This window comes from Pongo pygmaeus, chromosome 11 (genome assembly GCF_028885625.2).
Source record: "Pongo pygmaeus isolate AG05252 chromosome 11, NHGRI_mPonPyg2-v2.0_pri, whole genome shotgun sequence".
Classification (NCBI taxonomy): domain Eukaryota; kingdom Metazoa; phylum Chordata; class Mammalia; order Primates; family Hominidae; genus Pongo; species Pongo pygmaeus.
This window is the reverse complement of record NC_072384.2, coordinates 64,636,774-64,663,656: the sequence shown is the minus strand read 5'-3', so window position 1 is coordinate 64,663,656 and position 26,883 is coordinate 64,636,774. Positions and strand designations below refer to the sequence as shown.

The 26,883-nt window shown below is 35.2% G+C and overlaps 1 protein-coding gene across 8 annotated transcripts in view; it reads left to right on the top strand.

Annotated features, from left to right (window-relative positions):
- The window catches only part of SCN3A (sodium voltage-gated channel alpha subunit 3), a 115,230-nt gene extending 89,854 nt beyond the window's left edge, over positions 1-25,376 (top strand). For all 8 annotated transcript variants that reach the window (XM_063647595.1, XM_063647593.1, XM_063647596.1 and 5 more), the window contains 7 exons: positions 12,485-12,607; positions 15,372-15,644; positions 16,376-16,429; positions 17,244-17,381; positions 18,420-18,524; positions 20,375-20,645; positions 21,554-25,376. In XM_063647595.1, coding sequence (XP_063503665.1) covers positions 12,485-12,607; positions 15,372-15,644; positions 16,376-16,429; positions 17,244-17,381; positions 18,420-18,524; positions 20,375-20,645; positions 21,554-22,749 — 2,160 coding nt within the window. In that variant the 3' untranslated portion in view covers positions 22,750-25,376. The remainder of the gene's footprint in view (positions 1-12,484; positions 12,608-15,371; positions 15,645-16,375; positions 16,430-17,243; positions 17,382-18,419; positions 18,525-20,374; positions 20,646-21,553) is intronic.
- Positions 25,377-26,883: the final 1,507 nt, after the last annotated feature.

Sequence of the window (26,883 nt, the reverse complement as noted above, 5' to 3'; positions counted from 1 at the left end):
ATGCAGTTATTTAAACAAAACTATAACATATGCAACAATGAGGAATATCTCACGGGAAAGAGTAGAGGAGGTCCTAAAAACATGGGCAGTGGTAAGAGCAAACACAGGGAGAGTTGTTCTTTACCACAAACAGACAGCTTTTATTTTTCTGAAAGTTAAGTGCCTCAAGGTAAGTAATAGATAAATAATATGTTAATTGACAGATGTAAGCACTTAGCTTACTAACAGTTCAGTTTAAAAAAACAAACAAACATCTCCAAGAGGCAAAATCAAAAGTGACTGAAGGTCAGAAATTGTGTAAACTGCACTTTAATCTCTTCCTAGAGTACGTGTGACTAAATACTGTGAAATTAACCCATGTACTGAGTTTATTCAGCCACAGCCACATACCCACAGACACAACAAAATGCATTTCCATTTTTAAATCGGTAGTTAGATCCCAATAGCTAATCAGGTATTTACCATGCAAAGAGTTAGGTGTAGGTCTGTTCTGAATCTGATTACCCTGGCGTGAGTAGTCATAGGAACATTGCCAATTATGGAATCTATCTGACTTGCAGCCTGTTTTTTTATTGCAAATGACGGAGAGGCACTGGGACAACATGACAGTCCTCTGATTCCTTGTAGTCTGTGATATTCCATTGCACAAGGCTTCACAGCCTCCTAACAAAACTTCAAATACTAACAAAACTTCAAAAAGGTGCTTCAAATACTATCTCTAGCCATTTCCTAGCAATCACAAAGCACCTTATTTTTAGCTCTAACACTTGCCAATATGAATCGATGATTGCCATATGTATGCATTCGTTCTTTTTCTCATTTTTGACAAGTCTGGGTCTATCCAGATTCTACTCTTCTTCCTCCCACAAACACATATTCACAATTATATAACCAAAATGTGTTTAACCCTTTAAGTTGATAAGAAATCCGCTGCCAAGTCACTTTTAATAGACCAGAAATGACTTTCAATTTCCTTGGCTGGCCTTTCATTAATAATAGAGATGAATTTCAACATAACTCTGAAAAGCTATCCACAAATGGAAACTTAGTATTTTCACATTCTGCAGCTAGAGTGGACCTTAAGGAATATCTAGGGTTTATTCAAGACATGAGGAGACTAAAGCCTTAGTTTAAATATTTTTTGGAGATAACACAGCTTCTTAATAATAAAGTTGATACGTGTCCAAATTTACTAATTCTCAATTCAGTGCTTCTTTCCCTCATAGATTTTCTGCCTAACTGATCCATTATAAATGTATTAGTTGTAATAGGCAAATGTGTGTGTGTGTGTGTGTGTGTGTGTGTGTATGTATCAGACTGGCATCAGACTGGCTTTGAGATTTAGCATTTAAAATCTCCACCTTCTCTGTCAAAGATGGAACACTAAATACATTCAATGATCCTTTCTGGTTCAAAAAGATTTTTATCATGTATGAAGATTATGATCTTTTTTCATTTTTGAGATGCAGTTTCGCTCTTCTTGCCTAGGCTGGAGTGCAATGGCGTGATCTTGGCTCACTGCAATCTCTGTCTCTGGGGTTCAAGTGATTCTCCTGCCTCAGCCTCTCGAGTAGCTGGGATTACAGGTGCCCGCACCACACATGGCTAATTTTTTTGTATTTTTAGTAGAGACAGGGTTTCGCCGTGTTGGCCAGGTTGGTCTCAAACTCCTGACCTCAGGTGATCCACCCACCTTGGCCTCCCAAATGCTGGGATTACAGGCATGAGCCACTGTGCTCGGCAAGGTTATTTTAAAATGTGATAGAAGTTTTCTAGAAAATTCTGACTTACATTTACTGAACTACTGCATTGTACTTCAAGTATTTCTATGTACTTCCCTTATATAGAAAACATGATCATGATGTAAAAATCTCTTGAGGTTGGGGGTTTTCCATCATGTTTTTATCCTTGCACACCTAACACAGACATTTAGACATCTATTGAGTAATGTTTAAATGAATGACAAACGAATGGTACCCCCAAATTACTTTGCTTTTAGTGAGTTAAAATTAGCAGATTGGAACTGGGTACTGAAAGCCTCCTCCTTTGGGCAAGTTACTGTATCTTAAATGAGTCTATTTTCTTAATTTTCCCGAAGCAGGGGTTAAATACATGAGTTAATGCAACCTCAGATAACAGCTTGTCCTCTAAGTACTGGGGATTCACTAAGCTAAAGTAAATATAAGGTTAAAACAGTGTTTGAAAGTACAAGTAAAATGGACTTAAAGAGTTTAAAGTTCATAGGGTATATCGCTGTAACAAAATTAAACAGTCACAGAAAGGTAAAGAAAGGAAGCAATCAATGAAGCAAGAAAATAAATAGAACACCAAAAGAACTTCCTCTCAAATGTATCTTTCAAAAACTACATTCACATACTTGAGAAATAGGTCTGTGTAAAAAATGTAACCTCTTCAATTCTCTGTCTAAAAGTAAAATTAGATTTATAGTGAGATATCTTTGTAATTTCCTAAAATTCATTCATTGATTCAATAAATATTTTTGAGTACCTTATAAAGGATCATATGCCATTCAAGACAAAGGAGAAATGAACAAAACAGACCTAGCCTTGTTAAGCTTACACTCTATTGGAGGAGAGGAACAGACAGGAAACGTGTAAACAAGTAAAATCTAAAAATAAGATAAAGGCAGATCACTGCTATGAAATAAAACAGGGTACTAGGCTGGTAAATTACTGCGTGTTTGGGGAAGTGGAGGGAGGGCAGGAGCAGTGCGTCAGCTAGTGTCCAGGAGGGTGTCTAAGGAGGTGCATGGGGGAGGGTGCCAGTCATTTGAAGATCTGGGAGAAGAGAGGAGAAGCAGCAGAATGGCTTGAAGTGGGAATGAGCCAAGGAGATTAAAGAGACAGAAAGAAACTGGTGTACTTGTGTGTGATGAAACATGAGTGAGAGTGGTAGAAACCGAACTCAAAAATTACATAGCGGCCATGGCAAGAAGTTCGTATTTTATTGTAATTTATTATACATCATATATATTAATATTATGCAATCTATCATATATTAGTTATAATCACCATGAGAAGCCCCAGCAGCAGGATAAGCAGGGATCTGACCTACTGTTACAAAATGATCATATCTGGCTATGGGGGGGGGGGCGGGCAAAGAGTAAAAGCAGAAAGATCAATTAGGAGGCTGTTTTAATAATGCAGGAAAGTGGAGATTTTAGACCAAGGTGATGAGACTTACTGATGGGCTTGATGTGTGGAGTGAAGAAAAGAGAGGATTAAACAAATGGATTTTCTTTCACTGTGAACAAATGGGTAGAGGATAGAACCATTAACTGGGATGGGGAATATCAGAAAAAAGATTTGGCAGGGTAGGTAGATGGTGGGTGGGAGACAGATGTATTCATTTGATATATATTCATTTGAGATGCTTATTAGACATTCAAAACAAGGTACTGAACTTTATACAGATCTAGAGCTCAGGAGAGAATCCAGAATCTTATGCATATAAATTTAAGGGTCATCAAGATGTATACGGCATTTGAAGCTACGAACCTGTTTTAGCTCACCTAGGCAGAGAGTGCAAATAAACAAGGCAACCCAGAACAAAACTCTGGAGACACTATAACATTTAGAAGTTGGGCAAAGGAGAACCAGCCAGTAAATTAGACTGAGAAGTAGTAATTAAAAGGAAAACAAAATATGCATGGTGTCATAGAAACCCAGAGAAGATAGTTGGGTTTTTCCAAAGGAGAGGTGATCAATTTTATCAAAGGGTACAGTGAAAAAAAAGTCAAAATTCAAGCAATATTGGTATATAAAATTGACATTTGGATTGGCAAAATGAAGGTCATTGGTGTTGTGGATGAGGGAAAATAATGAAGATGAAGAAATGGAGACAGCAAGTATGATACTTCAGGATGGAATCAAGGGCAACTTAACTCATGCCTCTGCCTTCCAGAATACTGCACTAGAGGACCACTTTTTCAGATTCTGTACAATTCTTTTCTTCTCAGCTGAAGGTCAAAAAGATACTATGTTCATTTTAAAAAACAAAATATACCTTACTATACCATTCTATAACTACACAAACTATACTATAGATGCTGCTATTGACCACACAATGAACTAAATACATAATTTAATTAATATTTATTTAAAATGTATTGAAAACATCAGATTTCTTGAGGTCCTTATCAATTTTTGCAGTCATCTCTGAGAAAATGCATCTGAGCATCTCTCATAAAAACTTCGTTTGATTCTAAAACATCCTAACATGCTAACGTGTGAAAAACAAACTCTAGTAAAAGATTCAACCATCATGAAGTATTTATTGCTCACAGGTAATTTTCACCACATCACAGGTTAAAAGGAGATGCTTGATATTATGGCTTTGGAATTCTTTTCCTGCTTAATCACAGGCTCCTTAGAATCCCATAAGCTGCTCTGTTGAGGTGAACAAAAGCACCATAGGGACACTTTCTGATCCTAATATGTATTTCCATTTGCCAGCAACCCCTAGGATCTAGTATTTCCTGCCTTAGTTCTTGACATTTATTATTGACATGTTGGCATCCTCAATAATGGAGCTAGATTGTTAGTAGTAGTAATAGTAGTAGCAACATATTATGCCTAGTACTTTGTAAGCACTTATTGTGGGAATGGCACTAATTAAGAGCCTTACATAATAATAGTGAAAATTACTACCCTGATTTAATGCACACTGTGTACAGGTGCCACCAAAAACACTTCACACGTGTTAACTCATCTAATCTTCAAAATTCTATGAGTTAGAAACAACTATTCTCAATTTGCAGGTAGGGAAACTAAGACAAAGAGAGGTTAAGTTACTTTCCCATGTTAACAGAACTAATAAGTGGCCAAGCTGGATTTGGTACCCAAGTTGTCTGGCTCTAATGACTGTGTTTCTAACCCCTACATTACAAACCTCATTATAAATGTCTCTTTTACTTACAAAGTATTTATTAATCTTTTTAACAAGCTTTTGATTTTTCATATTATTATTTCTATTTTGCTACAGATGTTATCTCTATTTCACAGGTTTAGAAATGTCATACAGCTAGTAGGTGGTAGAGCAACCTTTACCCAACACTGGGTTCTTTGATCCATATTTTACAATAGGGCACAGATCTATTTGGCATATTGTGCTGAACTAGTCAAAGAGTTCCCATATGACACCAAAGGTGATTGCGTATAAGTGGTGGTGAATGAAAGCAATGAGATGGTGCCTTGCTAATATGCAGACACCTGTCTTGAATTTTATCTAGCACTCTCATGGAGAGAATTAGAATAAATTAAAAGAGCTTTGGGGTAAAGGAACTAAATAATTATAAATTTTTGTCATTTCATATTAATTTCTGATCTCTCTCTCTGGATATATTTCCGTGTAGGCAGTCTAGTATGTGATTTGAGTTTTTCTATAAATGTCTTCTGATAGAAATGATTCACTTCGTCCATTTCTTGGAAGAATTTAATTCTCCCTTAGCATTATTAATTAATTAATAAGAAAAATTTCTCACAGGCTAGGTTTAAAAAGATAATCCTACTAATGTAGCTATAAATTTCTATAGCCCATTCATTGAAAGAGTATGGCTTTTAATAGAGACTTTTAATCTCTAATTCTGGTCTTTTGTTAAACTCCAACCCATACTTCTAACTGCTTCCTAGATAATACGTGTTAATACACCTGCTATCTGCACACGTTCATCATGTTTCCCCTCTAAGTCATGCATTTCTTCCAAATTCCCTACTTAGTCTGATGGTAATGTTTGTATAAATCCAGGCCAGATGTCATCTTCAGCCTTTCTGCCTTTCACCCCTCAGCAAGTTCTTCTCCATTTTATTGACTAATAAATGAGTGGACAGTCTCGCCCCTCCTCTTCAGCACATCAACACCACTGCAATCAACTGGACCAAGCAATAGCTTCCTAAATGTTCCTGCCTCCAGTCACGACCTCTGCAAATATACATTTTAGGAAGACCTACATCACTCTTTCTCTTCTTAAAGGCCTCCCTGTGGAATGCAATTCATCAGCCAGGATTCTAAATGGTGACAGTAAAGGCAAACAAGCGTTATCATTTGTAATACTAATAACAACCAACCTTAATTGAGCTATAAATTGTCCTTTGTCTTCAATGCTTAATTTGTTTAGTCTTCACAACAACTTATGTAGCATCTACTGTTACTTTCCTAGTGTGTAGATGGGAAAATTGAGCCACAGAGTAGTTATCTAGTTAAGTAACATGTAACATACATTCATTACGTAAAATGTCAAAAACAATTCATATCTTTCCAAAAAGAAATAATTACACCTGAAGATACAGTCATAATTACACACTTCGTAAACAGAAGTAATTATGCTCACAATGAATCAAAATTGCACTTTAAAATTTTTTCTAGGAGTGTGCTTGAAGATGATGCATCTATTAACAAAGATACTTTGATTTGTTCTTTTTCAACATAAAGAACATATAGTGTTATTTTTTTTACAGTCAGAAAAATTTTATTTGAATCTGTGTATGATTACTTCCATATAACCATTTTCTAGCCTAAATTCTGTAATAATTATGTCCTTAACTTATAGTTGGTGGACACAGATGTTAGGTTTTTTTTTTTAATTTAATCATCTTGAAATTGCCAAATTAAGAATTCCAGACAAAGAAATAAACTTAGAGAGATCACCTGATTCAAAGTCTTCATTTTAAAGACCCCTCCCCCACTGCACATAGTGTTTGGAATGTTTAAGTGAAAATTCCTGTGAAACTCATGGCTTCTCTGTACCATATTGTAGTCACCAATGATGAGTGCACCAGATTTTACTCATCCTTTCCCCAGGGATGAACGCTTAGATCGTCTGCTTCCTGCTATTATAAACAATACCACAATGACCAAGGTATTTGCTTTTATATAGCATGTGAGCATTGTGAATTTTCTAATCATGTATAAAGTTAAAGACCAATAAATAAACCATAAAGATAAAAGTAGAAGAGAAAGCAAAGAGGTGGCCCTTGAATTACAAACTTACAAACTCCCCTTACATAAAAATAAATTATCCTTTTTTTTCTTTAGGAGACAAAGTCTCTCTCTGTCACCCAGGATGGAGTGCAGTGGTGCAATCACAGCTCGCTGTAACCTCAAACTCCTAGGCTCAAGCAACCCTCCTGCTTCAGTCTCCCAAAATGCTAGGATTACATGCATGAGCCACCACCCCCAGCCTGGACTTCCATTTCTGACTGAGATTGCATAGGGACTGCACTTCCCACAGCCTCTGGAAGCCTGCGCTCTATTCCTGCTGTACACCTTACCCACCCCAGCTGGCCAAATCCCTCTGTCACAAGTATCCCCAACCTCCCATCTTCACTAGAGCTCTCTGCTACCATTCCCATGGCAGCTTTGTACCTGCCCCTCACCACTATCTGAGCCCTTTTCTAGGAACTACTCAGCAGATAGGAAATAGGGCTCCTCTGTGGTGGAAGCAGGAATGTGTGCAGCTAGCAATCTGAAATTCCGGGTGCCCTTGTCCTAAGAAATACTGAGCTAATCCATGTGCTATTTAAGCCCCTCAGTACTATTAATGGGAAAAACTCAACTTCAGGATATACTGGAAGAGACATCTATGGTATTGCAGGGAAACCCAACAACAATGTAGATAACTGTTTAAATGTTCTGATGTCTGTAGCAAGTACAGATTTTACTCCAGAAGTTGTGAAGTTGTATTTTATTCTGCTCTCTTGAAGGGTTGGAGAGCGTTGGGTGAAGGGACTCAAGAGTGTCTAGCTTTCCTGTATACAAAATTTTAATCAGTTCTGTTTTCAGCTCCATCAATTGCCCCTCTGTTTTTGAGCAACCAAATGCCTCCAGGTCCAGAGCCTTCTGAGCATTTGTTGAAACAATTTGAGTTGCTTCTGCAGGCACCTGGGTTTCTGCTGCTCTTTCTCTGATGAGAAAGTAATTATTCCTGTGCTTTCCACAGTCCAGAATGTTTTAAAACTCTTCTTGTTGTCTCTTCTCCTATTATCTTTGTCTGTATTCCTTTGCTTTTCTTCTAGTTGAACTTCAGTAGGGGGTATAAATAAATATGTTGTTCAAACAGATATAGTAAAAGTTTAGAAAGAATCTATGTGTTTTACTATTTGGTTAATGAGCTTTTACTGGATGAGTTGTAGAAGCTCTTTTTATATTAAGGAAATTTAGTATTTTGTCACATGTGGTAGGAATATTTTTCTAATTTGAGCTTTTGTCTCTTGAATTCTTTTGTCATGTATAAATTTTTCATATTGATTTAGTCAAATTTATCAGACATTTTTTTCCTCTTGGTTTTCTCATGTTTATGAAGACCCATTTCAAGACTATTAAAAATATTCTGGTTTTTTTGTTCAGTTTTTTAGTTTGAGAATTTTGTTTCTTTGTCCATTAGTTTATATTTTATGTTTTAATTTTTGACCAACCTGGAATTTAATTTGGTGTAAGGTGTGAGGTAAGGCTCTAGTATTATTTTTTTCTATCTGGCTTCTCATTTAATGAATAATCAGTTGTTCTATTTCTCCTCTCATTTAAAATTCTCTCCTTATCCATGTGCTAAATCTCAGTATCGACATCCTAATTTGAGCTTTATTTTATTTCGTTCACTCTTTGTCTGCTAATATAACAGCTTTAATTACTGTAGATTTATAATCAATATCTGGTGAAATTTGTCCTCTCTGCTTTTCTTCTTCACAAAATTTTAAATTATTATTAACTTTTACTTTTTCTGAATTATATTTTTAAAGTTTTTTGTAGTTCAAAAAGACTCCTACACAAACTTTTTTAAAAGTTAAGATGAAAAATGTATTTATCAACCGCCTAAAATAATTAGATTATTGTTTATAATAGTTTTTCACTTGATTCTCTTATGGGATTTTTTAAGATAACAACAATATATCTGCAAACAATGATTTCTCCCACTTCTCTAATTCTTATAACTCTTCTTTTTCCAGAAAGTGTTAAATAATAATGTTGTCGATGGGCATATTCTTTTATTCTGATTTTAATGAGAATGCTTATGGATCTTATCATCAAAAATTATACAAGCTTTTAGATCAAAATATATCATCAGAATGTATGGAGGTGATATAGAGTTTTTATCTTTTATTTGTTCATGTTGAACTTTAAACATTGTCTTTAGCCATTTTCAAGGAAAAAAAAAATTCCTATTGCTTGGTTCCTTAACCAGTCACAGGATTTCCAGACTCTTCTTTGGAACCATCAACTCCATCCTACATTATTCTTTTCTTTCTCAGTCTCAGCTACCATAAGAATGTGGAAAGGTGTGGATGACAACTGAACCAACCCCTGACACCTCTATCACAGACATTTCCATTTATTTACTGTGTAGTGTGATATGGTACCTAGGGTCATGTAAATTCATATTAAAAATTTAGTTTTTGGAAATGGGTATCTCATACTTTGCACACATTGGCAAGAGTGCCTTTTGTGTTTAGCACAAAAGAGATAGTATTAAAACACTATGTATTGAAAGGTTGGGGACAAATTTGCTAAGGTGAAAAACACATTAGACATAAAAACAGAAGACCTAAATTCTAGTTATATGTTTACCTGTGGCCATCTTTCCTTGGATTGGTCATTTCACTATTCTGAGACACAAAGATAGAGTGAAAGAGATCACTGTGAATTGTAAAGCACCCTACCAATGTAGTCATTATCTTCAAACTTCATGTATGTTGCAAATCTTTAAAATTCTTGCAAGGAGCTATCTCCACTTATAATAGAGATTTGAAAGATCTTATTTCAAAATAGCTTTTAAAGCATATTTTTTCACATCAGTTAAACCACTAAAATAAGGTTTTGCCTTATACAAAATGACATTGTAGCTTAAGTCATGCAAACCAGAAAAAAATATTTATGTATATGATTGATCAGATTGTGATAATCTTATCAGAGTGATTTGCGTGGAAAAATCTTTTTAAGTTATTTGATTAAACCAATATGCACTGAGTATTCTCAAAGTCCTAAAAATATTTTAAATTCCCTTTATTTTCCTATATAAGTCAAATATGCACAGATCCCAGCACAGATTTGTCAGAAAATCCAATGTCAGGTAGTTTTTTATGATCTTTCCTTGGGAACTTCTAGAAACTCTAGGACATATGTAGCCTAGAAATGTGGTGCTAATTTCCTCTCATCCTCACATATTGTAGCTGCAACTCTGGCACTATGTCCTCTGGGACAGGAGGTCCATTAAAATAAGTGTAGCTTCATTAAGCCCAGCTTCTCTAACAACACATAATTCCATGCCATGTAGGGTGGTTAGATGCAGGTGGTGCCTTTCAACCTTTGAACACATGACTTCCTATCTTTCCAGAACCCACTGTTCTGGATATTACCTTACTATTTTTTTTTTTTTAAGAGAAAAGAGGCTTTCACTCTATAGCCCAGGCTGGAGTGCAATGGTGTGATCATAGCCACTGTAACCTAGAATTCCTGGGCTTAAGCAATCATCCTGCCTAAGCCTCCCAAATAGCTAAGGCTGCAAGTGTGAGCCACCATCCCTGGCTAATCGTTTTTTAATTTTTTTTTGTTGAAATAAGGTCTCACTCTGTTGCGCAGGCTGGCCTTGAACTCATGGCCTTAAGTGATCCTCCCACCTCAGCCTCCCAAAGCACTGGGATTACAGGCATAGGCCATCACACCCAGTTTTACTTTTCTTTTCAAAGCATGAGCTTCCTTACTTCAAGGTCTTGAGAAATTTGCAGTCATGTCCCTTTAAAATCCCATGTCTCAAATAAAGGACTTTGTTGGGAGGTTGAGAAAAATTTTCAGATAGTAACTCTAGAAACATAAAGAAGCTGTTAATTCCTCCTGAGGAAAAGGAGCATAGAACATAGAAGCCTGTGTGTTCTCTAATAACCTTTCCAATCTTTCCAGTCTCCTATAACAGCAAACGTAAGACAGAAATGAATAGCTCAATCAATTATCCTGCCACTAATCAAGTTTAGTAGTCAAGTCATGTATTATTCTGTTCAATTCTTAAAATGTATGCTAAATTAAACAATGAGAGGACAGTGGCTTCATATGATGTTAAAGCCTAGGTTCTGGTTTTGGTATCACTCTTTATATCCTGTGTTCTTGGGCACATTATTGATTTCATCATATTTCACAAGATTGTTGGGAGGATTCACTTAAATCCATTTTCAACAGCCTTTTTTCATGGGAAATTAAGCCCTAATGCTCTTAAGCCATTGTGGATATAATGAATTAATTTCTCTCTTATGAATTAAGGAAAGCACTAGTTATGTACCATCTTTGAAAGAACTGAGAAGATGGTCATTCAAATCATTTTCTGTGCTCTATGATTCAGATGAAGAACAAACATTTTTAATGGATGCAAAAGGTTAAGATATGCTTTTGAAGTCAGATCATTTGGGTTCAAATCGCCAATTCTACCTCTTATTAGCTGTGCATCCTTTTGTTGTTGTGGGTGGGGGTGGGTGGCGCTCTAACTTCCTCACACATAAAGAGGTGATGGTAATGGTAGCTATATCTTTGGATTTATACCTGAAGACATGTTATTATATTGAAAGAAAATTGAAGCAAATAAAGTTCCTCCCCCAAAAAAGGATATGTCTTTGATCTTTCATATATTTAAGTAAAATTTAGTATAAATACAGGTTGAGTCTTATCAAAAACCAGAAGTGTTTTGGATTTTGGAATATTCGTTCTATGTCAGTTGAGCATCTCTAATCCAAAAATCCAAAATCCAAAATGCTCCAATGGGCATTTCTTTTGAGTGTCATGTTAGAATTCAAAGCGTTTTAGATTTCAGATTTTTAGATTAGGGATGCTCAGCCTGTATCAGGAAGCTGTACCATCGCTCTGAATGACGAGGACTATATTCTAAATCTTAAGTCCAGTAGTTTGGATAAAAATTTTCCCTGGAATAATTATTTATCCAACATATTTTGGCTAAAGTATATCTGACCAGACAGCGTTAGACATGTTAAGAGAACAATGTTTCATCCCAGCTGATAAAAAACGTATACGATCTGGAAAGGGAGATAAGATATCTAATCAGTTAACACTATTACATGGTGAATGCTTCCAGAATGCATAACAAAGATATTACATAAATTCAAGGGAGAAACATTATTTCTAATCAATAATATTAAGCACACATCCATGGAGGATCTGGCATTGAACTCAATCCTGAATTATCAGTGGTATATGCACAAGTTGAAAAGGGGTCCATGGTATAAAATATCTAACTGGAGATATTGACACGTGTTTATAAATATGGGCAAGTATTCTGGTTTCATTGGTTAAAAAAAAGCAATCGTATGAGATGAGACTGGCAATATAAGATGATCCCACTATGTGGAAGATGAAAGTTGCCAAGGTATGTCCAAATTAGGATTTAGTCTGCACTAAATAGATACCACACCCTATACCTTCAATCAACAGTTTATTTCATGGTGAACTAATTAATTTTTTTTTCCTTTTGTAGGTTTCTTTGGTTAGCCTGGTAGCCAATGCTCTTGGCTACTCAGAACTCGGTGCCATCAAATCATTACGGACACTAAGAGCTTTAAGACCTCTAAGAGCCTTATCCCGGTTTGAAGGCATGAGGGTAAGAAGAATAGACACTCTATTCATGTCAAAATTACATGTAGGTAATGATTTAGATAGAGAAGGGTGCCATACTCTTCTGATATTTATTTCATAGAATTACAGAATTAGAGCAAAAATCTTAGAGATCACAAAGCCTAGCCTTCTGAAACTGGAGTTTATTTAAACAGGCTCTCAGAATTTTGGGAGGACAGAACTGAGACTAGCATCCAGGTCTTCCTGTCACAGTTCAAATATGTTTCTACAACACTCAAAAACCTTGGACTGCCAGTTATTTCTTTTCATTGCTTACACCCCTTGAAATGACTACTGACTACTGACATTCGTCCGTGGTGGGGAGTTTCTTTCTCTCAATAGTTTGATTCCTTCAAAATTACTGGTAATGTATGAAAGGTAAAATGGGTTTTGTGTGCTTGGCTTCTTGAATTAATATCAGTAATAAAAATTATTGCATAAGGAAACAACATTGAATTTTAGCCTCTAACGAATTGCTAAATAACATCCAAAGTGAAGGGTTAAGGTAATTAAGCATTTCAGGCAACCCCCAGAGTTTGTTTGTTTGTTTGTTTGTTTTTTAGATGGAGTCTCACTCTGTCGCCCAGGCTGGAGTGCAGTGGTGTGATCTCAGCACACTGCAACCTCCGCCTCCCGGGTTCACGCCATTCTCCTGCCTCAGCCTCCCGAGTAGCTGGGACTACAGGCGCCTGCCACCACGCCCGGCTAATTTTTTGTATTTTTAGTAGAGACGGGGTTTCACTGTGTTAGCCAGGATGGTCTCGATCTCCTGACCTCATGATCCGCCCACCTCGGCCTCCCAAGGTGCTGGGATTACAGGCATGAGCCTCCGCGCCTGGCCCAGAGTTTGTTTTATAGATCTTTTTTTCTAATTGAGCATTCTGAATAAGGTTCACTTTTTCTATAGCAGTTGTATTTTCCTCCCCACCTCTCTTCCTTAATATGTATATTATGTATCTAAACATAAAATCACACTTATTATAGATACCACCCATTTGCCATGCCCCTCAGTAGAATTCAGCACAAAGGCCAGTTTTGTTTAATCTGGCTTGTGAGTGTGTGTGGATATTTAATTTATTCTAGGTCATAGGGCTTTTATGTTAGGATGTTAGGAGATGGTTTGTTTGGGGCAATAAAAATATTTCAACCTTGACTTTAAAGTTCACCCATCAGGGAGAATTAAGCCACTCTCCAGACTCTCCAGAATCATTGTAATCAAAGAAATATTTGGTTTTTACATTGTAATTTCATTTCCTTGCTAATGCTGAAGAAAGTTAGACAAGATAAAATTCATAAAGATTAGTATACAATTTCGAGTTCTTTTCAAACCAAACTTTTACCATTACTCATAATACTTAAGCTCTCATTTTGTTCCATGGTTTCCTATTAACAGTTCATTTATGAGGGGAGATAGCAATTGAGCTAAATTTAAAACTTATAAATTTTCTTTAATCTGAAAAATATTCAAAGTTTAGAATTTTTAATTCAGTTGTATAGCACAATTAATATTCCAGATGCAAATTATGATAATGTATTATGCATTTACTTGAAAACAGGAGAACCTGTGGTGGTGTGTACCAAACTTGTCCAACCCGCCTTATTTTGTTATTGCTGTTCTGTATTGTTTTAGGCTATTAACAGCCTGAAGCCATGGTTTTTAGTTTCTATCTCTAGTGATAAGTGGAAAAGAGGGATGAGGAAGGGACTTTACTGGCCCAACCAGAAACAGAAACTAAGAATCCAATGAATGCATTCTCTCTCTGGCAAGTATAATGCATATGGCTTAACTTCCAAAAGAAACAAAATTCAAATAGCATAGGAAATGTTTACAATTTTGGATTTCTGGTTTTGATGTCAAATTAAGATTCCTTGGTACTGATTTCTAAAATAATGTTTGCAGTATCTTAAAATAAAACAATACTTTTATTTAACATAAATGATTAACAGAATGGTCCAATATGAACTAGATTAGATAAGAAAAATTACTGTCGACTTTCATAAAGATTTCAAAATACATCTTAATATCTCCTGAATTTAATGAGAAGTGAATGAATTTTCCTTTCATGAAATAGGTCAGCCTGGGTTGATGAAGTAGCATGTGCTCCAAAGTGAACATTTAAGAGATTTTGAAGTAATAATAATGGGAACATATCCAGTACTGTCACGTCCAGATATAAATTCCACCTTTTCCCCTAACTTAATATACCTTTTTATTGAGATTTACTAACAGGGGAAAAAAGGGACCCAGTAAATTCCTAATCCTGTTCTTCATAGTCATAAAAAGTTAACTTGATCTGAGAATATAGATTTAAGGCATTTTTAATACTTTGTTTATTTGTAAAGGGTTTGTTTACTCACTTTTTCAAATTATCATTCATTCATTAACACTCTTGAAAATTAAAATGTATTACTGAAAGATGATTTTTTTTCTGTTGGCATTTAATGCATCTTTCTATTCTTTTTTCCCCAGCATACAAACATTTTCTGACTCCATCTTACTATACCAGGTTTTTGATGATTTCTTTTCATACTGTAGCATATTTTGCTTTCCTTAAAACCTTAGCTCTCTAGTTGTGTCATTGTTTGTTTTCTCTCAAATACGTGCTAGAAAATATTAGAAGAAACAACTTGTCCACCTAGATCTTTATTTAACTCTTTTCAAGCACATATTAGTACTAAACAAATACATCAAAGGAATGGTTTCCATTCTAAAGGTTTGTAAGCCACGTTCCCCTCGCTTTCTCTTCTAGGTGGTTGTGAATGCTCTTGTTGGAGCAATTCCCTCTATCATGAATGTGCTGTTGGTCTGTCTCATCTTCTGGCTGATCTTTAGCATCATGGGTGTGAATTTGTTTGCTGGCAAGTTCTACCACTGTGTTAACATGACAACGGGTAACATGTTTGACGTTAGTGATGTCAACAATTTGAGTGACTGTCAGGCTCTTGGCAAGCAAGCTCGGTGGAAAAACGTGAAAGTAAACTTTGATAATGTTGGCGCTGGCTATCTTGCACTGCTTCAAGTGGTAAGTGGCTACTGTATGAGTTTTGAAAAAGTTTTCAAGATGTTTCAAGCAAGATTATTTCCCTGATGTTCTTCGTTTGAATGACTAACATTTGACAGTATGAAAAAAAGTTAATGATAACACCTATAATATCAGCTTGAATTGATCATAAAAAAGATGTTACAGTTATTTTATAATATATTTTCCTTAGTGTTAAGCTTTTAGTATGTTTTAATGTGATTTTATATTTCTGCTTCCTTTTTTGTTATATTTTTGGGTACTGGTATCATTTTTAGTTTTCTGTGTCAATTATTGCCAAAGGAGCAACTTTAGGTACTAAAATAACAATGCGTATTTGTAGTGATGAATTAAAAGTATAAATTATTGGCCAGATAATTTATTATGACAATGTCTAAGAAATATGATTCTACTATGTGTGAAAATGCAAATCATAGAGCTTACCCTTTGATATATAAGGGAATTGGGACTGAGATGGCAGTTTCATGAATAAAGTCTTTCACTAAATTTTAGTGTAGGAAGAAAATAGAATACTTTCAAGACAAAAAAGGAAACAAGTTCCAGACTTTAAATACAAATGTTTTTCTATTTCAATTTTATTTCAATCTCTTCATATGAAATTTCACAATATTGTACAAAAAGTTATTTGTTATAACACTGTCAGATTTTCATCTGGTTAAATGTCATTGTTAGGTGAAATTTTTATGAACAATTCAAATATATGTTATTTACAGGCCACATTTAAAGGCTGGATGGATATTATGTATGCAGCTGTTGATTCACGAGATGTAAGTATCACTCAAATATTATTTATAGGTTCTAGATTTCTTATGGTGAATATTGGTGGTAATTTAAACACTGAAACATCCAAAATTCTATATTAGAACATTTAATATTGCATATAAAAAATGAACAGTCTGCTTCAATATAGATGATGCTTGATTAATGTGTGCCTAATATACAATATGTAGCTAATATGAAAGGATATCTAGCTGCACGGATCCTAAGACATTAGATTGGTCCAGTAAATAAGACTATTCTGAATGGGAAAGTTGTTCAGTAGGGAAGTAACTTGTCTCTCCCTATCCCTGGAGAGTATGATAAACCAGACTCTGCGAAGCAGCTTCTAAGAATATCATGATACAGAAAAGCAGGCAAGTTTCAAGGATACTCAATTTAGAAAATAAAAATAAAAATAACTCCACAGAACATATCTGTGCTGAATTTTCCTCTTAGAAGTTGATGTTCTGCTCTTAAAGCCGTATTTCCAAAATTCAGCATTTCCAAAACCAAACTGAAAATATTGCAAAAAATTATGACTAATAATAGACTCAAAATGTTTTCCCTGCTTATATCACCGTATTTATGTTAAGGAATATGTTAAAGGTAAGGCACAATGGGAAAACAGAACCAAGAACAATCATGAAACTTGTAAATCTTCATTTTACTAGATCATACTAGTTTTAAAAAATTGTTTTTGCAGAACAATATCTCAGGGTAAGGCAAAAGTAGCACTGTATTAAGTAACAGCACTCAATAAATTACTGATTTAGTGTATTTATAGTATTTTTAATATTATTTAATATTTTCAATATCATTTAGGTTAAACTTCAGCCTGTGTATGAAGAAAATCTGTACATGTATTTATACTTTGTCATCTTTATCATCTTTGGGTCATTCTTCACTCTGAATCTATTCATTGGTGTCATCATAGATAACTTCAACCAGCAGAAAAAGAAGATAAGTATTCTTCAGCTTTTACCTTTCTTCATTCTGAGGTTCTGTCTGTTAATACAACCAAATAACCAGGATACTTATAGTCATGACAGACTTAAATCATGTTTATATTATTTTCAGTTGCCCATGTGGTTATTTAAGCTGCAGGGATTCCAGCCTCTAGTCAGTGGCTCCTCTCAAAGTTTATCTATTGCATAGCTTTCCGACCCAAAAATGTGTCCACTCCTTCGGACCCATCCAATGGTTCTCCAGTGCTTTAGCTTGGCTTACAGAGCCTTTCAGGAATTACCTCCACCCAGTTTTCCATCTTCATTTTTTCCTACACTTCATTCTATACATGTGTATTTCCCTACTACACAGTCACCACCCATACAGCTATATGAGTTTTCTGCCCTTTTCTGAACAAGCATTCTCTTGTACCTCCATGACTTTTTGTGATTTGTTTTAATCCTGGAATGTTCCTAGAAAACCTGTAATCATCTTTTAAGGCCTAGCTTAAGGGTAAGCTATGTAACAGCTTGTCTCTGAGTCTCTGAATTCATTGTTGCCTCTGCAGTACATTTAATTTTTTTGTCATATCAACATACACTGTCCACCTATGTTTTCAGTTTCCTGCTCCATTTAGAAGCAGAATACTGTATCTTATATATTTATGTAATTCTGACACCCGGCACATTGTCCAGCACACAGAAAGTGTTCAAAAACTGTTGAATGAAGAAGTAAAATTATCAGCAGTGAAATGGACTAAGAAAATGTTTTCTGTTTTGCAAAAATATATTTGAGACCCTTGTGCCTACTTTTAAACATAGTATAATCAAATTAGGATCCTGTAGTGATCAGAGTTTTACATACGTAAGGATTTTGCATAATATTAAGATACTCAGAATTTCACATAAATGGGAAAAGCAGGATAAATGTATATGTAGCAGGATAATATCCACTTAAAAATTAGAATAGATTAAAGGAAAGACAAATATTTTTTGTAAAAGTACTATTGGAACACATATTAGAATTGTAACCAGTTTTATACTATGTCCTTACTTTGGAGGTCAAGACATCTTTATGACAGAGGAACAGAAAAAATATTACAATGCAATGAAGAAACTTGGATCCAAGAAACCTCAGAAACCCATACCTCGCCCAGCAGTAAGAATTATTGGTCTCCTTTAATGTTCCAAAGCCATGTGTCCATATGGTCAAATTGAGCAATCCTCTGGAGCAGAACATGTTAGGTGATATCACCAATATTGAGCCCTAATTATAAAGTTCATATTTTGTATCATAATTCACAACTTCTGCACTCATTAGAAGTTACCACATTCCAAAAAAAGGAGGTAATGTCCTTTATAATTTGTGAGTTGAAAACTTCTAGCTCAGGGTTCCCAATAAATGCTTCCGAAGCAAGGTTCACTTTCCTGCTACCAACAGCACACCTGATTCTTCCTCCTCTAGCCTTCCCATCCCACTCTTCATGGCCTCCCTCTATACTCTCTGTTCCCTCCATTCTTAAGACTAGAAAATATTCCAAACCTGTTTAGAAAGGGAAAAGATGTCATCAAAATTGTTTGTTTCACCAAATACACCAAAATAGAATAAGGCATATTCAGAATGCATACTCTGTAGAGCCTCATGATAATGGAATGATGTAATAATGATAGATTATGTTCACAGAGCTGGACTCTAACTCACCTATTTTGTGAGATAGGTAAGGAGTAAGGGAACTGAGGCCCAAAGAACATACGAATCATGCCCCAAGTCACAAATCTTGTAATTGCCAGAACTGGGACTTGACAAGGCCTCATAAATTCTCTAAGTGACTTGACTTTACCATATTTATAAAAGTAGTTGGAGCTGGAATGTGAGGGAGCAGGGTAAGAGGGGAAAGGATTGAACCGACTTTACTAGAGTTCTTTAAAAATTAAAACATGGTCAGTTCATGACCTTTGATTTTTGGTAAGCCATGAAGTTTTAAGTTTTTACTCTAAATGATTAATAATATATTTCTTTAATAAAACTGTATTTACTAGCCATATTAGTATAAGAATCTTTGAAAGCATGTTGTTCCTGAGATGATTGTTAATAAGACAAAGAAAAAAAATGTTTAAAGTCATGCATTTTTGTTAAAGCATGGGGCATAGGTAAAGGACAGATGGAAAGAAATACAGATAAATTAACAAACCCATACATAGATTCACAGAGCTAGAGAAGTAGAATTCAATAGAAATATGACTGATGTATTTCAGGGGAGGGAAATAAGGTATAAACCAAAATTTCTAAAATATTGATAAATGAATTGGTGTATTCTCTATCTAAATGTCTGTCGATATTAACCTACTTAGTAAATCTTTCTTATTCGTTGTCACTATTTTTTATAAAAATTATCATACTTATTCAAATCAAGCAAAGACTATACCTATTATCAGCCAATTTTCACAAATTTATGTGTTTGTTTTTATTTTGGTTTTTAAGAGACAGGGTCTCACTCTGTCACTCAGGCTGGAGTACAGTGGCAAGACCATAGCTCACTGCAGGTTCAAACACCTGGGGTCAAGTGATCCACCTCAGCCTCCCTCGTAGCTGGGACTGCAAGCCTGTGCCACCATGCCAGGCTAATTTTTTTTTTTTAATAGAAATGAAGTCTCAATATGTTGCACAGGCTGGTCTGGAACTCTTGGTCTCAAGAGAGCCTCCAATCTCAGCCTCCCAAAGTGCTGGAATTACAGGCATGAGCTGCCATGCCCAGCTTAATTTATGTCTCATCCAGCTTTGTCTTTCCATAGGACCTATATAAACCAAATATGCTTTGTTTAGCTATACAAATTTTTTTTTCCATTTTTTTTAACATGAAGAGAAAAAAAGCACACAAAATTGTTTGGGGTAATATGAGGAGGGTGCACATCCATTGCCATATGTGGAAGGGCTTTATCTACAATTTTATTGCATTATTCTTTACGAAATATATATAGTAACCTTATTTCTCTTCTCTCACTTTCTAGAACAAATTCCAAGGAATGGTCTTTGATTTTGTAACCAGACAAGTCTTTGATATCAGCATCATGATCCTCATCTGCCTCAACATGGTCACCATGATGGTGGAAACCGATGACCAGGGAAAATACATGACCCTAGTTTTGTCCCGGATCAACCTAGTGTTCATTGTTCTGTTCACTGGAGAATTTGTGCTGAAGCTCGTCTCCCTCAGACACTACTACTTCACTATAGGCTGGAACATCTTTGATTTTGTGGTGGTGATTCTCTCCATTGTAGGTAAGAACAGCTTAATTACCAAGAGGTACAGTTACAGAGAAACGGTTGCCCCAGGACCTTCTAGCTGATTAACATGAAAATTAGGTCTGAGAATAATAATGCATATAGATCTAAAGTTCAACACCAACATATTTGAATAAAAACTCTGAAACCTGGGTTTATTCACAAAGCTAACTAGTTAGAAACCATGTTAGGAATACCAGGTTTGGGAAAGAGGTGAAGAAGACAGGAAATAAACATTATCAGGTACTCTCCTAATCTTAAACAAAGGTCACAGGCTAAAAGAGGCAGATGACTTAAAAAACAAATCATTATAATGCAATAAAGTTGGTACTGTAAGAAGCACTGAAGAGGAAGTAGCCATCTCTGCTGGAATAAGTTAACACAGGCTTCCAGAGATAAAGGTGATGCATCCTAGGTGGGTCTTCAAAGAAGAGTTGAGATTTAGTAGGAGAAAAAGAGAGATGGGGAATTATAGAACCCCAAATTTAGAAACTTCAACTTTAACCTCATGTCAAATATGGCCCATTTTTCTCTAACTGAAGAGTATCATTAAAATATAGAAAACAATATATTCAGAGATTTCAGAAATATTTTTGTTTGTAATTGCCACAATTCATGTGTAGGGATAACTATTCATAAAAATTGGGTCTATATAATCTTAAATTGCCATGCTACCATTGGAGATTATTTGGATTTTGCAAAAATTCATATTGGTTTATGACATTACAGAATCACTGAATAAAACTCTGTAATCTGTAATTGCTAATGTCAGGGAGTGGACCCAAATATTTAGTAAAGGCTCATACTCATAACAAGTTTGTTGTGTTCATAGACCTTAAAAAAGATAAAGCCATCACATAAGTGAAAGATATTCTCTGTTTAACTGTGTTCTATGATTTCCGTAGGTATGTTTCTGGCTGAGATGATAGAAAAGTATTTTGTGTCCCCTACCCTGTTCCGAGTGATCCGTCTTGCCAGGATTGGCCGAATCCTACGTCTGATCAAAGGAGCAAAGGGGATCCGCACACTGCTCTTTGCTTTGATGATGTCCCTTCCTGCGTTGTTTAACATCGGCCTCCTGCTCTTCCTGGTCATGTTCATCTATGCCATCTTTGGGATGTCCAACTTTGCCTATGTTAAAAAGGAAGCTGGAATTGATGACATGTTCAACTTTGAGACCTTTGGCAACAGCATGATCTGCCTGTTCCAAATTACAACCTCTGCTGGCTGGGATGGATTGCTAGCACCTATTCTTAATAGTGCACCACCCGACTGTGACCCTGACACAATTCACCCTGGAAGCTCAGTTAAGGGAGACTGTGGGAACCCATCTGTTGGGATTTTCTTTTTTGTCAGTTACATCATCATATCCTTCCTGGTTGTGGTGAACATGTACATCGCGGTCATCCTGGAGAACTTCAGTGTTGCTACTGAAGAAAGTGCAGAGCCCCTGAGTGAGGATGACTTTGAGATGTTCTATGAGGTTTGGGAAAAGTTTGATCCCGATGCGACCCAGTTTATAGAGTTCTCTAAACTCTCTGATTTTGCAGCTGCACTGGATCCTCCTCTTCTCATAGCAAAACCCAACAAAGTCCAGCTTATTGCCATGGATCTGCCCATGGTCAGTGGTGACCGGATCCACTGCCTTGATATTTTATTTGCCTTTACAAAGCGTGTTTTGGGTGAGAGTGGAGAGATGGATGCCCTTCGAATACAGATGGAAGACCGGTTTATGGCATCAAACCCCTCCAAAGTCTCTTATGAGCCTATTACAACCACTTTGAAACGTAAACAAGAGGAGGTGTCTGCCGCTATCATTCAGCGTAATTTCAGATGTTATCTTTTAAAGCAAAGGTTAAAAAATATATCAAGTAACTATAACAAAGAGGCAATTAAAGGGAGGATTGACTTACCTATAAAACAAGACATGATTATTGACAAATTAAATGGGAACTCCACTCCAGAAAAAACAGATGGGAGTACCTCTACCACCTCTCCTCCTTCCTATGATAGTGTAACAAAACCAGACAAGGAAAAGTTTGAGAAAGACAAACCAGAAAAAGAAAGCAAAGGAAAAGAGGTCAGAGAAAATCAAAAGTAAAAAGAAACAAAGAATTATCTTTGTGATCAATTGTTTACAGCCTATGAAGGTAAAGTATATGTGTCAACTGGACTTCAAGAGGAGGTCCATGCCAAACTGACTGTTTTAACAAATACTCATAGTCAGTGCCTATACAAGACAGTGACCTCTCTGTCACTGCAACTCTGTGAGACAGGGTATCAACATTGACAAGAGGTTGCTGTTTTTATTACCAGCTGACACTGCTGAGAAGAAACCCAATGGCTACCTAGACTATAGGGATAGTTGTGCAAAGTGATCATTGTAACTACACCAAACACCTTTAGTACAGTCCTTGCATCCATTCTATTTTTAACTTCCATATCTGCCATATTTTTACAAAATTTGTTCTAGTGCATTTCCATGGTCCCCAATTCATAGTTTATTCATAATGCTATGTCACTATTTTTGTAAATGAGGTTTACGTTGAAGAAACAGTATACAAGAACCCTGTGGTCCTACTCTACAAGTCTCTCAAATGATCAAAGGTGTTTTGCCAGAGAGAGAAAATTTTTGCTCAAAACCAGAAAAAGAATTGTAATGGCTACGGTTTCAGTTACTTCCATTTTCTAGATGGCTTTAATTTTGAAAGTATTTTAGTCTGTTATGTTTGTTTCTATCTGAACAGTTATGTGCCTGTAAAGTCTCCTCTAATATTTAAAGGATTATTTTTATGCAAAGTATTCTGTTTCAGCAAGTGCAAATTTTATTCTAAGTTTCAGAGCTCTATATTTAATTTTGGTCAAATGCTTTCCATAAAGTAATCTAATAAATCCATTCTAGAAGAATATATCTAAAGTATTGCTTTAGAATAGTTGATCCACTTTCTGCCGCAGTATTGCTTTGCCATCTTCTGCTCTCAGCAAAGCCGATAGTCTATTTCAATTAAATACCCTATGTTATGTAAATAGTTACTTTATCCTGTGGTGCATGTTTGGGCAAATATATATATAGCCTGATAAACAACTTCTATTAAATCAAATATGTACCACAGTGTATGTGTCTTTTGCGAGCTTCCAACAGGGATGTATCCTGTACCATTCATTAAACATAGTTTAAAGGCTATCACTAATGCATGTTAATATTGCCTATGCTGCTCTATTTTACTCAATCCATTCTTCACAAGTCTTGGTTAAAGAATGTCACATATTGGTGATAGAATGAATTCAACCTGCTCTGTCCATTATGTCAAGCAGAATAATTTGAAGCTATTTACAAACACCTTTACTTTTGCACTTTTAATTCAACATGAGTATCATATGGTATCTCTCTAGATTTCAAGGAAACACACTGGATACTGCCTACTGACAAAACCTATTCTTCATATTTTGCTAAAAATATGTCTAAAACTTGTTTAAATATAAATAATGTAAAAATATAATCAATTTTATTTGTCAGCATTTTGTACATAAGAAAATTATTTTCAGGTTGATGACATCACAATTTATTTTACTTTATGCTTTTGCTTTTTATTTTTAATCACAATTCCAAACTTTTGAATCCATAAGATTTTTCAATGGATAATTTCCTAAAATAAAAGTTAGATAATAGGTTTTATGGATTTCTTTGTTATAATATATTTTCTACCATTCCAATAGGAGATACATTGGTCAAACACTCAAACTTAGATCATTTTCTACCAACTATGGTTGCCTCAATATAACCTTTTATTCATAGAAGTTTTTTTTTATTCAACTTTTGTAGTATTTACGTATGCAGACTAGTCTTATTTTTTTAATTCCTGCTGCACTAAAGCTATTACAGATATAACATGGACTTTGTTCCTTTTAGCCATGAACACAGTGGCAAAGTTGTGCAATTACCTAACATGATATAAATTTTTGTTTTTTGCACAAACCAAAAGTTTAATGTTAATTCCTTTTACAAAACTATTTACTGTAGTGTATTGAAGAATTGCATGCAGGGAATTGCTATTGCTAAAAAGAATGGTGAGCTACGTCATTATTGAGCCAAAAGAATAAATTTCATTTTTTATTGCATTTCACTTATCGGCCTCTGGGGTTTTTTGTTTTTGTTTTTTGCTGTTGGCAGTTTAAAATATATATAATTAATAAAACCTGTGCTTGATCTGACATTTGTATACATAAAAGTTTACATGAATTTTACAACAAACTAGTGCATGATTCGCCAAGCAGTACTACAGAACAAAGGCAAATTAATAGCAGCTTTGTGAACTTTTATGTGTGCAGAGGATCAAGTTCACATGTTCCAACTTTCAGGTTTGATAATAATAGTAGTAACCACCTACAATAGCTTTCAATTTCAATTAACTCCCTTGGCTATAAGCATCTAAACGCATCTTCTTTCAATAGAATTGATGCTATCTCCTAATTACTTGGTGGCTAATAAATGTTACATTCTTTGTTACTTAAATGCATTATATAAACTCCTATGTATGTATACAGAAGGTATTAATCATATAGTTATTGAGAATTTATATTAACTTTTTTTTCAAGAACCCTTGGATTTATGTGAGGTCAAACCCAAACTCTTATTCTCAGTGGAAATCTCCAGTTGTAATGCATATTTTTAAAGACAATTTGGATCTAAATATGTATTTCATAATTCTCCCATAATAAATTATATAAGGTGGCTAATTGGAATTCATTGGCTTCTTTCTGCTCAAGTCAATTTACACATCTCACTGACACCACAGAGATGCCAAATATTGCTTTGCAAAACCTTCGTAATCATTATCCAAGTGATCTATAAGGAATCTATTAATTGGTATGCATTATACCTAAATGACCATCTTCCATAATCATCAGAAGAGACTTTAGTTGAAAAGGGAGAATACTTTTAAAAATATACCTACCTAGCTAAAGGGTATTCTGAAAATACTGTCCAGAATATAGAGTTGCTAACATAATTTGACATATTTTTGAAATAACTACTTCCATAATGAGACTTCATGATAGGATTTTATCTTGAAAATGCAGGTAGAATTGGCTGGGCACGGTGGCTCACGCCTGTAATCCTAGCACTTTGGGAGGCCGAGACGGACGGATCACAAGGTTGGCAGTTCAAGACCAGCCTGGCCTACGTAGTAAAACCCCATCTCTACTAAAAATACAAAAAAAAAAAATTAGCTGGGCGTGGTGGTGCATGCCTGTAATCCCAGATACTCAGGAGGCTGAGGCAGGAAAATTGCTTGAATCCGGGAGGCGGAGGTTGCAGTGAGCTGAGATCGCACCACTGCACTCCAGCCTGGGTGACAGAGTGAGACTCCGTCTCAGAAAAAAAAAAAAAAAGAAGATAGAATCAATCAAGTTGGCCATAGAAATGACAATACTATGAAATAAAACTTGAAAACTTGAATTCACTGATAAGTGATACTAAATGGTTGCTTTCTAATAAAGAGAAAACATTTGTATGAAGAGAAAAATGGGTGTTCTGGTTTTCAAATATTGTAGCCAAAAGATAATGGCTATATAAATTTATATATCTTAATAATTTTCAAAAAACCAGTATATGGTAAAATAACAAGAGAACCATTTTTGTGTATTTCAAACAACTTAACAATCATACAGAAAGTCAGTTGACCATTTTTGCGGAAATGAAAAAGGTAAAAAGAACTGAACCGATAGTCCTTACATTTGGCTTTTAGTTTCAATTTTGGCATCAAATTAGCTGTGTAATGTAGGCAAATCAAATTCTAGCCCTCAGATTTTTTCCATCATTAATAGGGATGTTGAATTTAGAATATTATCTTTGGTATGCCTTTAATTCTAAAATGCAATGTTCAAAATCAAAGTGATCACTCACTTTGCCTATTCAAAGTGAGTAATTTCCTCTATATGGGAAATACTTAATGAGAAAAAAATGCATATTGTCAATAGACTTTTAGAAACATTACTAAAATAACATTAAACAGAAACACAACATTTGGTTTTGACTTTAGCCTCATTAAAAAAAAGAAAGAAAACTCTTCTTATCCCCAAAAAGTTTTATACCATGAAGTTGAAGGACGCTTCAAATAATTGAAATTATGGCTATTATTTCTTCTCTGTGATGTTACAGATTTCTTAAAAACAATATCTGATATATATAGAAGATATTAAAATCAAGAAATCACTAGTCATTTGTAAAATTGCC